General features: G+C 32.3%; 1 protein-coding gene across 1 annotated transcript; it reads right to left on the bottom strand.

Annotated features, from left to right (window-relative positions):
• Positions 1-4,934: 4,934 nt before the first annotated feature.
• On the bottom strand, positions 4,935-13,181 carry LOC134260444 (uncharacterized; the record flags this gene model as incomplete). Its single annotated transcript, XM_062742999.1, has 8 exons — positions 13,012-13,181; positions 10,069-10,237; positions 7,578-7,785; positions 7,287-7,391; positions 7,113-7,179; positions 6,774-7,021; positions 5,698-5,826; positions 4,935-5,009 (listed from the first exon to the last, which is right to left on the bottom strand). Coding segments are annotated over exons 1-8 (1,171 nt in total), but the record flags the coding sequence as incomplete, so codon positions are not given.
• Positions 13,182-13,607: the final 426 nt, after the last annotated feature.

Genomic DNA, 13,607 nt, shown 5'->3' with positions numbered 1-13,607 from the left:
ATATGCTAAATATAGCGTTTTTGACGACAAACTTTAACATTTGCCATAACTTTTGAACAAAGAAAGATAGAGACTTAATATTTGGCATGCTGTGACCTTGACTGTGTCTTGTATGCTAAAAATAGCTTTTTTGAACCTTCACGATAACATTTGAACCATGAAAGATAGAGATTTCATATTTGGTATGCATACTTTACTAATCAAGATCTTTCAAATGACACCAAGATCAATGACCTTGTGACATTGACTGTGCCCTTTATGCTAAAAATATGTTTTTTTAATTTGTTGCCGTTGGGCACATAGTGTTTCACAAACACATCTTGTTGGTCAATATACATGTACTTTTGCCTTGTTGTTATAGATATAGTGAACTTGTCATGCCTAAAGATCTTCAGCACCCAAGTGTTCATAGTAAAGATTAGTATTAAAATATCACGGGTTTTACAAATGCGGGCGGAATATCATGTTATATACTGGTATACAATATTAATTTTAACATGAATAAGGAAATGAGCAAATTTGGGCTAAAAGTAAGAAAGATGAATGATTTTGATCATCACAACTCACGGCACATTTCACAACTGCATTAATTTGTAATTCAATTTTAGGAAACAATATTTTTATATCCCAATACCCAAATACCCATGGCGGGCATTAAAAACAGTTATTTCTTTCATATATTTTTTACCCATGTTAACCATTTGGGATTGCTGTCTTATCGTGACAGATATTTATCCCATTGAAAACTTATTCTGAGCCTTTCAAGCCGTGTTTGTTCGGGGTAGAATTGTAGAAAGATGTTTTATTTCTAAATACTGACAGGATTCGACACTAACCTTAAAACCATACTTGCAAGCAGGGCTGGCAATTTCTTATTTCTGCTAGCCCTGTTCATGTATTACATGTAGTTGTCCCGAAGCGACACAACAAGGGGGTTAGGTTCAGGAGGGGGTTCCCTCTCCTATTGATGGGTTACATGTATGTGGGGACTTTTCCCAGACAATTTTGAAATAGAGATCACAAATCCTGCATTCTGCTTGTATTTTTGGGGTAATATTATATGTCTATAACTGTATCTAGGAAAATTTTTCTATTTGAAAAATTTAAAAGTTACAGTTATTTAGGGAATTCCGAATTACTTTTAACATTTTGACTAACAACAAATTTTAATTATGATGACAAAACGTATGAAATACGATCATCAATAGATTTAATTTTGGGCCGCTCAAGGAAAACCAAGGCAAGCTTTGGGGAATAGTCCCTGCCGCATGTTTGATAAAAGAATAACCCCACTCACAACCAGTGAATAAGTGTATAAAATTAATAGGTTGATTGTCACACGTATGGATGTGTCGTGTGAGGTAAAGCAATAAGGTAAATTACTGAGAAATGCTGGCTGACTTGGAATACCTTAAAAGACTTGAACCAAATCGGACGTTATAAGCTAATGTTTCGTCAAAAAATATATAGCAGCCCTGCAGGGCAAGCTTAATGACATTTTTAGTAGCCCAACCTCAATTTTTAGTTGTCCCGGGCCAGCGAGCTACTGTTAGTGTCGAACCCCGCTGTATACATATAGTATACAAATACTTTAACTGCTCTAAAAAGATCTTTTGAAAAAAACCAGCTTATAAGAACGTATTTAAGTTATTTCTGATGGGTTATCTAAATGTCCATATCTGATTGGTCAAAAGCATGGGCAGTTTGTTTATTCTGAGTATTAATAGGAAGTTACCGTCATGGTTCTTCGTACAGACCCGTAAGACTCTTTTATAGTACATCGATAAAGTATAATCTAATTTTATGATTGTATAATTTGGCATTAGACAAGAAATACCTTAAAACTTTAACATAAATAATTTTTCACTCTTGAGAGATGCTCACCTGATATATTTGTTTTCCATGTGTCGTAATCATTACTATAGATGAGAAAATCTACAGAAGAGAAAAAAACAAAATAATTCAATAGATACTAGATGTACATTCCAATAGTCTCATTTACCACTAGAGCTTCAGTAACGACTTAATGCAATTGTAAGGTGTCTGTCGTCAGTGTATTTGTAAGTAAAACAAAACTGATATTTGAAATGGATGAATTTCACAATTCTAGAAGAGGCAGATTTTCTTGTCACTTTTTTGCTCACTTAATTTATCGGCTAAATACCCAGATGAAGAAAAAATTTTGAAGGAAAAAGTGCATTTTTCCTTTTAAAAAAATACACCAGAGCCCCTGATCCGTATTCAAAAAAACTCATTTTAGAGGAAGCTCTCTTGCTTATCATAACCTTGCGTATAGTTTTTTCCTGTACCCACAACTACCAGGTTTTTTTTTAAGAAATACAATTGCATATAGCAATATAACCTTAGAGATGTCTATTTGACATCAAGGAAAAATATATTTTTTCCAAAATCCTTTAAAAGAAGAAAAAAAGTACTTATACATGTACTGATGAATATGGGATAACACCAGAAGAAACGGTGTAGTAATGACACCTTACTTGTGCAATGCAGTACTGGATAAAATGACCAGTCAGGACAGTGGTCCATCCTAAACAAAGTGCCCATAACAGAATCAGTTAGATTAATTACAGGAGGATACTACAGAGGAATTAGTCTAAGTTTCATTATAGAAAATCAACGAGATGATGTTCAATCCCACTTAGTCTGAAATTAAATAATAACGAGCTTTGGTCGGACAAAACAAGAAGCAAATCTTAGCTGTTCGAAGAATCATTAAAGTTGTGAAAGAGAAACAGGCTCTAGTCCTTATCACCGACATTGAATTTGGAAATATGTCATTTACCGATTTTTAAATCTCAATGAAAAATAAGTAAACGGCAAATGTATTCGACTAGGTATGCGTGAATATTCAAGCTATACACCTAGGTAGATTTAAAAATTAATACTTATTAAATAAATAAGTATTCAACGTTTAACACGGGGAGGTTAATTTGAAAATAATAACCTATTGAAAGTGATATCTAGTAATTGAAGAATATTGCTTGAATCGTGTTGTTAAAATCTATGCATCTATGTTATGAATCTATGAAAAGAAAATTGTCGCTAGTTTATAAACAAGAGCCCCTGGGAAAATATCGTTCACCTGAGCAACTAGCTAGGAAAAGCAAAATTCTGTTCAGTATTTAAAGTTGGGTTTGGAGGGGGGGGGGTTATAATTATCAATCATGGCTTCGCTGTTCTTCAAAAGAAGTTTCATGATTTTTTCCTGTGCATTCATACATTGTGGCCCCAATCCACCCCCGGGGATCATGATTTGAACAAATTTGATTTCTGTTCTACGTTTTCCTTCTGATAGCCCATTTCAGCCCACCCTTGCCCCAGGGATTATGATTTGAACACCTTGAATTTACACTACCTGAGGATGGTTTCATATTACTATGGCTTTGCTATTCTTTAGACGAATGTTCTTTAAAAAAATTCATTGATTATGTCAAACCTTGATACTACATTTTGGCTCCGCCCTACCCCCAGGGGTCATGATGCTTTCATATAACTATGGACGATCATGGCTTTGCTGTTCTTAAAAAAAGATTCTGAAAGATTGACAATATCTATGTCGTTTTTGGAGACCAGGTCTACCAACAGTCTATTGGAATTCCCATGAGTACAAAACGTGCCTCGTTATTAGCAGACCTACTTTTTGTATTCATATGAAGCAGAATATGTGCAACATCTTATGCGTTTAAAGAAGAAAATAATTACCATGGAGTCCAATCCGACAATTAGATATATCGACGACGTTTTGTCAATTAACAATGGCAATTTCAATTTTTCTGTCGATACTATTAATCCTAATGAGCTTGAGATAAAAGATACAACAGAGTCTTACACATCTGTTTAATACTTGGATATTGTCCTAAAAGGAGAAGTTAATGGTAATTTTACAACCAAGCTTTATGATAAATGTGATGACTTAAACTTCTCTATCGTCAACTTCGCTTACTTATGCTGCAATATACCTTCATCACTATGACACGGTATCTCGGTCTCATCCGACGGACCTGCAACTTTCACTTCAAGTGCCCGAGTGCACGGCGAAGGATCAGTTGCTTCCCATTTTTGATCGACACAGGTCTGTTTCGGCCGAGATACGACCTCCCGATCACGGAACGAGCGCTCTACCAATTGACCTACCGTGACCGGTAAAAATTTGTATTTAATTCATCCAATACATTATTCATCTCCTGCTCTTAAAACTACGTATAACTGTACAACATTTGTTATGCATTTATAGACAAAATGACATAATAATTTTCCAGAGAGTCTGACACATTTGTTTTATATTTGAATATTGATATCACTTGAAAAAGACGTTAATTTTAATCTAACAACCACGCTTTATAATAAACGTGTTGCGTTTAACTTTTCTATCGTCAAATTTCCTTGCCTATATATGCAGCAATATAACTTCATCGCCAGCACACGGAGTTTATGTATATAAGATGATTCGATACCCAGAGAAAGAACTACAAATGAACAATTTGTAAAAAGAGGTAAATTATTGACAAACAAGTCAAGTATTTAAGGTGTCTCGTTTAAAATCATTATTTCGTAAGTTCTATGGTCGACACGATGACCTTGTCAGCAAATACAATTTATCATTGAGTCAACTGCTGACTGGCGTTTTGCATACTTATTGTTAGTTTATTATATGTAAATGACGACGGATTTTCCCGTTATTTCCCGATAATGACGAGGAGCAAACTGCGGGTGTGACTGGTCGACAGGGAATGCTAACTCCTCCATGGCACCTAATCCAACTTCCGATGTTTTAGAAGTCTGTGTTTGCTCTGCTCCTATTTTGTATTGTTTTATGTACTTTTGATCTTGAATACTGTTTGTTATCTCCATATGATCATCCTAGGATAAGGATATATAAAAATATAATGATATGAAGTAAGATTTGTTCCTACCAAGATCTTCATCACTACTACTGGATCCTACACTGCTACATGTATGACTGTCATCCTTATCTGTCGATATTTTGTCTACAAGGTATAAAAAGTTACAAGTATAGACCAATAGCACTTTACATATATATTATACATATCAGATCTGCAAAATAAGTGATCTTGAACGGACATTCATACCTTACAAATAGAAATTTTAAATATAATCGATATTGGCATTTCAAACGAGAGTATTAAGATAGGAAAAATTGAATATCGCTGCTATGGAGGTTACCTTTGTCTCTCTATATGTGTTTAAATAATTTTTAGCTAAGATGAAATATTTATTTCTAAGCACAAATTGCTACATTAATTAGAGTCTCGATAAAAATTCCGCTGATACATTGTTTACTATGCATTTTCTTTTCGTATAATAATTAATTTCAGCGCCTTGTTTATATGTTTAAACTGGTGAAACCATTACCCTCTCCACAGTTTTTATATTTTTACTAACTTTAATATGAATTATATTCTTTTTTTCAAATATAAGACATGTGTACAGCTCGATTTGAATTTGATCATTCTAAAAACAATTGAAAATACTCTGCCTATATTTTTCCTTTTCGTTGATTTGGGATTTTAGATTTTTTTTAAAAAATTATCTAATATTTTAATAACACATGAAATTATTGACATCAACATTGAATATTTTCGACATTTATATTTCGAATATAAATATAGATTTATTGCACAAATATAAAATAAAATATCTGGTAGTCATTCTTACCTGCATCGTCAGTAGTATAAGTTGGCAGCAATGGAGTATTGCTTGTACATTCATTGACAGAACTGGCAAGTCTTGTACATGAGACACTTTCCGAGCTGCTTTCTCTTTTTCCCACAAAATAGATCGTCTCTTAAATAGATATTTTAGAAATATATTAAAATCAAATATTCATAAAAATGTAAAATTTTTCCTTCCTGGTAGTAATTTTAATTGTCTACATATTAAATGAAACAAAAACTCAAGACATTTTAATTCCTTTTTGTAATAAGACCATAATAAAGTCAACCATCCAATCGGGCATATACATATATGTGCGTTTTGGTTCTAAAATCCTGAAAATGCAAATCCAAAAACAAATAGTCCAACATCGTTCATATCTATTTACTTTTCAAAATTAAATACTTTTGTTCTAAAAAAAAATTTAAAAAAAAACAATATCAAGATAATCAAATACTTTATTTTGTTCACGTAAGATTTCAAATTATATGACTCATTGTATTTTTGTGAATATGTGGATAAAAGAAAGGGGAAATATTAAACAGAATCATATAACTTAACAAATAATTAATTTTTTTCTAATTATTATATGTTTTGTCCAATATCTACAACAAATGATATAATAAAATTGATAACTCATAGCCCTCCCACAGGCTTAGATCAAACATGTTATATTCTCCTGCAAGCGACCTTCTAGGTGAAAATAAGGATTTATTTTTTCTGCATTGGACCAAAAATGGATTGGGAAACTTCGAATTAATATAAAATTATTTTTAAAACCATTTCACTTCCAACCGACTTTCATTCGGGTGAATATAAATTTCAGGCTCATGCAATCATCAGAATATAAGTAACTGGGTGTGTGGGGTGCAGGTGGCTGCATTTACTAAGTATTTACACAATTTTATTATTGAATTGTACGATGATATAGCCACCTTCGAAGTACACTATTGCCTTCGCTCTTCGGACACAGTAAAAACTGTACTCCTCTTGTGTTCAAGTCATCGTCCTGACCTTCTAAAAAAAACATAAATGTATATTATACATTGATTTCAAAGTTCAAATAAAGTAATGTTTACCTGAATTGGGTTCTTTTCTTTTATATATACACCTTTGTTTTCTTCTCATTAAATGAACTCCTATGAACAGGAGAACGATGAGAACAATCCCTCCAGCACACACTCCTCCAACTATTGCTCCAATATAGGTAGTTTCATACTCCTGGATTGTGGTTGTTTGGTTATATATTGTCGTAGTGCTGTAAACGTCATGGTCAACGTTTATTTCAGTTGTAGAAACTCCTGATGTGTGAAAGGTATTTTCTGTTCTGTTTAAAAATGTTGATTCACAGATCATATAATGATAACTTCATATATACATGTAAGAGTTCGCCTGTTTCATGTATTTCCTTTACTTACGTTGCTGAACAAGAAGGGTCAGCAAGATAGCAGTGATCTTGAGTGTTGATTTGTTGACACGCAGGATCTAAATCAATAAAATATTAACTTAAAGAATGAATTTTTGTAAAGTGATTAATTGTTAGGCAGTTCGCAAATTAAAATAAAAACAGATAAAGTAATTATTGTTCTTACAATTGTAATTCTTATTGCTCCTGTAAGGATCATCTGGACAGCCTTCTATAAACCTTGAACAGGCACGTGAAAACAGATTACCCTCAGTCGTCTCCAAGCAGTATCCTAAATACACATGACAGACTTTGGCAATGATAATGAGACTAATTTGCGTGTTAGAATAAAATTTAGACGTTCTGTATTTATTAAGGTTTTTACAAGTGTTTGGTAAAAGGATAAAATATTTGTTTTTGACCTTTGAATTATAGAATATCATTGAGCTTTGTTTGACCATAACTTTTTGTTACCCACCTCTTTGAATAATACCCATGATCCCATTGTGACATAATTCTACCAGACCACTTTTCTCTGTGTTAGGGAGACATATATACTGATCATTGCCATACTTGTCTTGACCACACTCAAGCCTTGTAGAGGCCTTTATAGCTTCTGTGAGGTTTTGTGGACAAGAGTCAACAAAACCATCCATAGCTGCAGAGGAAATGAAATGGATAAAAACCTAAATGTATAAACAAGTTATAAATTAATCCAAATTTTAGAATATTTGTTTCTTCAATCAAATGTCAAGTAATGAAATTTAAACTATATGAGGATTCATCAATATTTATTGAGCAACAATTTTCGAGGATTTCGTTGTTAAGCAGATCTACGAAATGAAATGATCAGTGAATTAAGAAATATGGTATTTATAGGTATACGCAGTGCAGATATCCTCGAAATTACGTATCAACAAAAGCGACTATTTTACAAAATCCACGAAATTTGATGAATCACCAATTTTAACAAAAACTTTCCGCGCCAAATCTACAAAAAATGGAATAAACATAATTTCAAACCTTTGTAGAATATATGCCATAATAGGTTAGTAAAGTTTTGCAGATTTCTCTCTTATTACTATTTAATCCTAGAAATATTTCATGAGCCTAATTTAAAGTCAGTATTTCCTCAAATCATATGGTCCTTTAAAAGAAGTCGTCAGCATTTAGCATACATGTATATGATTCTAACATTGAATCTTTTTGGATTGACATGTTTTAAAGCATTTGATAGGGTTTAAATGTCACTATGCAATTTTCCCCTACCTAATCAACACATAGGGTTAAAGGCGGGTTTGTCCGATCAACAAAGTATCCTTTGGATTCTTCAAAGTTTACACTTATCACAAATTGGTATTTTCATTTGCAGATTTCTATGAATTCGTTCATTATCCTCACCTATTTATTAAGGATCAGGGTATCCTAGAATTTTTACATGCTTTCTGTTCCTTTGCAAAACTTCTAGGTAATTTGATATTGAAATCAATCGAACAAAAAAAAAACAACCAATGAAGGTTAATAAAATCAAGGAGGTTGGATTTATGTACGAAGATTATGCGAGGGTTATTCCGAAATTCTGCAGTAATTTCCATTCATAGTTATCTAATGAAATAAATTGATGAAACTTTAAAAATGATTAAAATCACAGATAACTGAACACAAACGTTGAAATATGAAACAAATTTATCCTACGTACACGAAATTATTCAGTGTCTGATGTAAAAAACCTACAATTTGTTATTAAAAAACGTATATGAAATTCAAATTCTCTCTAAAAAACATTATTGCTCGTCGAACTGTTTTTGGATAAAAAGGAAGATGACCAACAGAAGGAAATTAAGATAACGTCATTATTGCAACACAGTACAATTCCTTTCGGAGAGACGTACAAAAAAAATCCCCAAGCTCGAAATACAGAAGCTTTTATGGCTTTTTTAAAAATTCAGCATTTTCAGCATTTTCTATGGAAAGAGGGGGGGGGGGTAGTCTACTATTATTTTTAATTGATTTATTATGTACGTCTTATTTACTATGCGAATTCGATCGCCTGTCGAAGGAACATGACTCTGCTTTTAAAGAATTACCCACAACATGCACTTCAAACTTCTTTGGATATATCTCACAAGAGGGTGTACTACGCTCCGATCCAACATGTTTGTTAGAATTTGAATTACAAGAATCTTGTGTAACAAATAAGTATATTATCTTTTTTTCACCAACTCGGTGATTTCCAAAAATAATAAAAATATTAATCGGAATAACTGTTATAATGCTTGATGTATATTGAAATAACTTCAATAACTACAGAACAATTTTGTTTTGATTATTAACACCTACTGTCATCTTGAAATCGAGGACACGATGTTAAAAATGATGTTAAAAATGTTTTCAACCAAAGAGCATTACAATGTTTGGCTTATGAATCACGCTTTCTGGTGAGAGATTGTGTTCTTGGTCATGGAAAAGATAACAGCTAAGATCAACAGGGATGGAGCGTTCTTCCGACTGAGCTACCATTAGAAGTTGATTTACGATCAAATTTATAAAAAAAAATGAACAAGAAATTGATTTTGTTTGACATGTACCATGACATAATATACTCAACAAAAAAAGTTAAGGGTCATCAAACCCTTCATTTATAATTTCTACATCCAAAAAGTATACTTATTCAAAATAAATGACATAATTTCCTCTGTAAAGTTCCTACACATCTGACAAAAAACTGATGGTAATTGTTCACTTGGACAGAAGAACAAGATTATCAATTATGGATACCCTCCCTATTCAGAGTGAATTTCCATAAACAGTATATGCATGATTTGCTTAATTCAAAACTGACAATTATCCAACAACTCTTAAAACTTGGTATGGCCTCCCCTTGCTTGAATAACAGCCCTGCATCGCCTTAATAAACTTCGAATGAGTGAACAGACGGTTCTTTGTAGTATCCGATCCAATTCCTCTACCATAGCAACTTCAAATCCATTGGGATTGTATGGAGTAGTATACCGCTGCTGAATTTGCCTCTGAAGAACATCCAAGAGATGTTCAATAGGATTGAGGTCTTGTGACTTCGAGTGCCATCGCATTCTATAGATAGTCTCTGCCTCAAGGTACTGGTTCACTATGTTTGGCCTGGAGTTACAGTACCCGCATCGTTATTCTTTACAATTCTATCGTCTTCTATCGTGCGTGTATTCTATCGTATCGTGCGTGTATCCTATCGTATCGTGCGTGTATCCTATCGTATCCTATCGTATCGTGTTTTCCGTTTATCGTGTTTTGCGTTTTCTATCGTGTTTTCCGTTTATCGTGTTTTGCGTTTATCGTGTAGATCGTTTATCAGGTTATATCGTGTATCGTGTTTTGCGTTTATCGTGTATATTCGGAAACCCTCGCTTTTTATCTTTACTAAACAAAGAAACTACTGAGCTATTCCGAGTTTCTTTTTCGTTTTGTTAATAAAAATAAGATTAATTCAACCGAAAAAGAGAAAATGAATTTTATCCCTTTCTTTTTTATCAATACAAGAAATATTAAAGTGTAGATGGAAAAAAAATTAATAGCGTATTTCATAAATGAATAAATTGAATTATTAATTAATAATTAAATAAGTAAATAAAATAATTATATCATGGTAAAGCAGAGAGTGATTATCAAAATTTAAACAGTAACTCTATTTTGCGTAAATGAATTATAAGTAGATCGATCCCCTGGTCTATTTTTTTCAAAAAATAATTTATCGAATTGTATGATTTATTTTGTCAAAATTAAATACTATTAATAGGATGTTTTTTAACAGCTTACCTTTTCGGCGTGGAAATAAAATGAAAATACATTCCATCGGGATGCCAAAAATCAAAATAAATCGAAGACCTTTCCTTACCAGAAAACTGACACGTATGTGAAGCTCTCTAATTAGCACACTGTCTTCCTGTGCTGTCAACCCCCCCCCCCCCCCCACCCGCCCCCTTCTCCCCTAACTGACACCTCGGCCCGTGTGTGTGATCACCGTCTACATGATTTCTCACCTGGGGTCAATTAGTAACCTCGAACACTACCTGGTTCTAATGTAACGCATCCACTTATTTTCGGGATTTTGTTCCTTACTTGTTTGAACAAACTTATCAAAGATTTAATTCAAAATATATTAAAGAATTGTACAATTTATGGATTAAAAAATCATCTCATTGCTTGAATGTGAAATAAAAATTGAAATAAATCAATTTAATGAAATGAAGTCTCTAAACTCATTCCGCTGATTTATTTCATTTCGTTCAATGTTTCCATTATGTTTATGTAAATTAGTATTTTAATGAATACTACACTTATGGTGCGTGCACTTTCGGATCATCGGGTTTTCTACGTAATACGGACAAAATTAATTCTAGGAAACAATTTCATTGATCGTAGAAAGGGATGAAATAGTTCTAACATTCTATACTATGAAAATTAGCTCGCATTATATTTTTTTTACGGTATCGTACTATAAAAATAAAACAAAAGAAGTCGTCTGATTCTGCCGTAACCATGCAAGACATGTAAATACACCGAATCAATTTATAGTATTAATCGATTTCATTCCATACGAATATAACTTTATTTACGAATTCAATATTATATTTGGCTATTTGGTTAGATCTTGTTTATCTAATTTTAAATTGGTTACGGACTTTCAACATCCCGCCCTTCGAATATGCCTCATATGAGATTACCGGGTCAGTCTAAACAAATTTTTAAGGTTGAGTAATTCATTTGCCAAATTAAACCTATTTTTTTGTTATTATTAGAAACAGTACACACAGAGTTTAAGAGCAATGATTTAAAATTATTTAGTGGGAAAAGTCGCATTTCACTCTTTTAATATTTGTTAATTAATTTTTCTGTTTTGTATTGTAAAGAAAAAAGTACATCTATTTAACCATTCAATGTTCGTTAATAAATACGAGGTTTAAAGTATCTGATATATAAATGTTTACATGTACATAAGTACATAAACGTATATGTGCAGTTGTAGCAGATTTATTTCTCATGACACAGTTTACATGTATTGAGTATTAATGCAGAGCGGCATTATTTAAACAATTATTTAGATTTCTATTCAGGAAATTAATTTTCTTGAACTGTTTAGTTCTTGATAGATTTATCATGTTAAATTTATTAATTTTGTCAAAGCCATTTTCTTTGAACCTTTCTTTCGGACGGTCTTTATTTGCATTTTTTTTTTCTAAGATATTAGTATTTAATTGCGATTTTTGGATACATCACAGATTGTAAGCTTTAGACATTAAATGCAAATATTTAATTTATTGCATAAATTTCTTCCGTGAAATTACTTGGTACTTGTAGATAAATTTATTAGATATAAAATTAAAATGTATAGTTTTTCATAAATAATAAATCTGTTTATAGAGTTTCAAAATTCACACCCTTGAGAAGAAATAAAAAGAAATACTGTCTCCATTTCATAATAATCCATTTAATCACTGTCAATTTTTTTTATATAAATAAACAACTTTTTTAAAATTACCACAGAGATCTCAAGTTCTTTTTATAATAATTTAATGTACTTTATAGTTTAGATTTGAAGCCATGCAAGTATTTAAATTAAAATATAATTTAATTTTAAAAATCTTTAATCTTTGAATTTAATTTAAAATAATCTTTTCGTCTTGTCAGAAAACGTTCCGCATTTTGAAACAATCCTATCAGGTTTTGCGTTTATCCTATCGTGAAGATCGTTTATCAGGTCTTTCGTGTTTTGCGTTTATCGTGTTTTGCGTGTATCGTGTTTTGCGTTTATCGTGTTTTGCGTTTATCCTATCGTGCGTGTATCCTGTCCTATCGTGCGTGTATCCTATTGTATCGTGCGTGTATCCTATCGTATCGTGTATCCTGTAAAGAATAACGATGCGGGTACTGTATCATCCATCAAAACAAATTCTGTCCCTATTGCACCTGTAAATGTTCTCGCAATTGGCTGAAGGATCTCATCTCTGTATCTGATACCGGTCAGTGCTCCATTTATGATGATATACAACTCCGTGGACCCCTGAATCGAAATGCCTTCCCACACCATAATGGAACCTCCAACAAAGCGATCACGTAGAGCCACAGAGCATTTTATAAATTGCTCATTTTTCTGTCTCCACAATCGTCACCTTCCATCAATAAAATCTACACAAAACTTTGATTCATCACATCAATTTATAATAAATTTCAGAATTGAAATATCCTTAACTTAACTACAGTATATTTTACATAACCCTTAACTTTATTTGTTGAGTATATTTTAGTATGATCTAGTACCAAAGATTTTTGAAAAATCTTCGCTTTTCGGATACTTTTCGGTGAAGAATATAGAGATCAATATTGACATTTTTCCGCAAAGCTTACCCAATGGATCTATAGAACACAGGTGTAATTATTGTTTTGTGAAAAAAACTTTAATTGATATATACCTTTAATGACTATTTTGTTATTGACCATAGTGGATTTTATAAAA

Source organism: Saccostrea cucullata, unplaced genomic scaffold (genome assembly GCF_032062105.1).
Source record: "Saccostrea cucullata isolate Sc308-1 unplaced genomic scaffold, CSIRO_AGI_Scuc_v1 ctg3296, whole genome shotgun sequence".
Lineage (NCBI taxonomy): Eukaryota > Metazoa > Mollusca > Bivalvia > Ostreida > Ostreidae > Saccostrea > Saccostrea cuccullata.
This window is presented reverse-complemented; position numbering and strand designations above follow the sequence as displayed.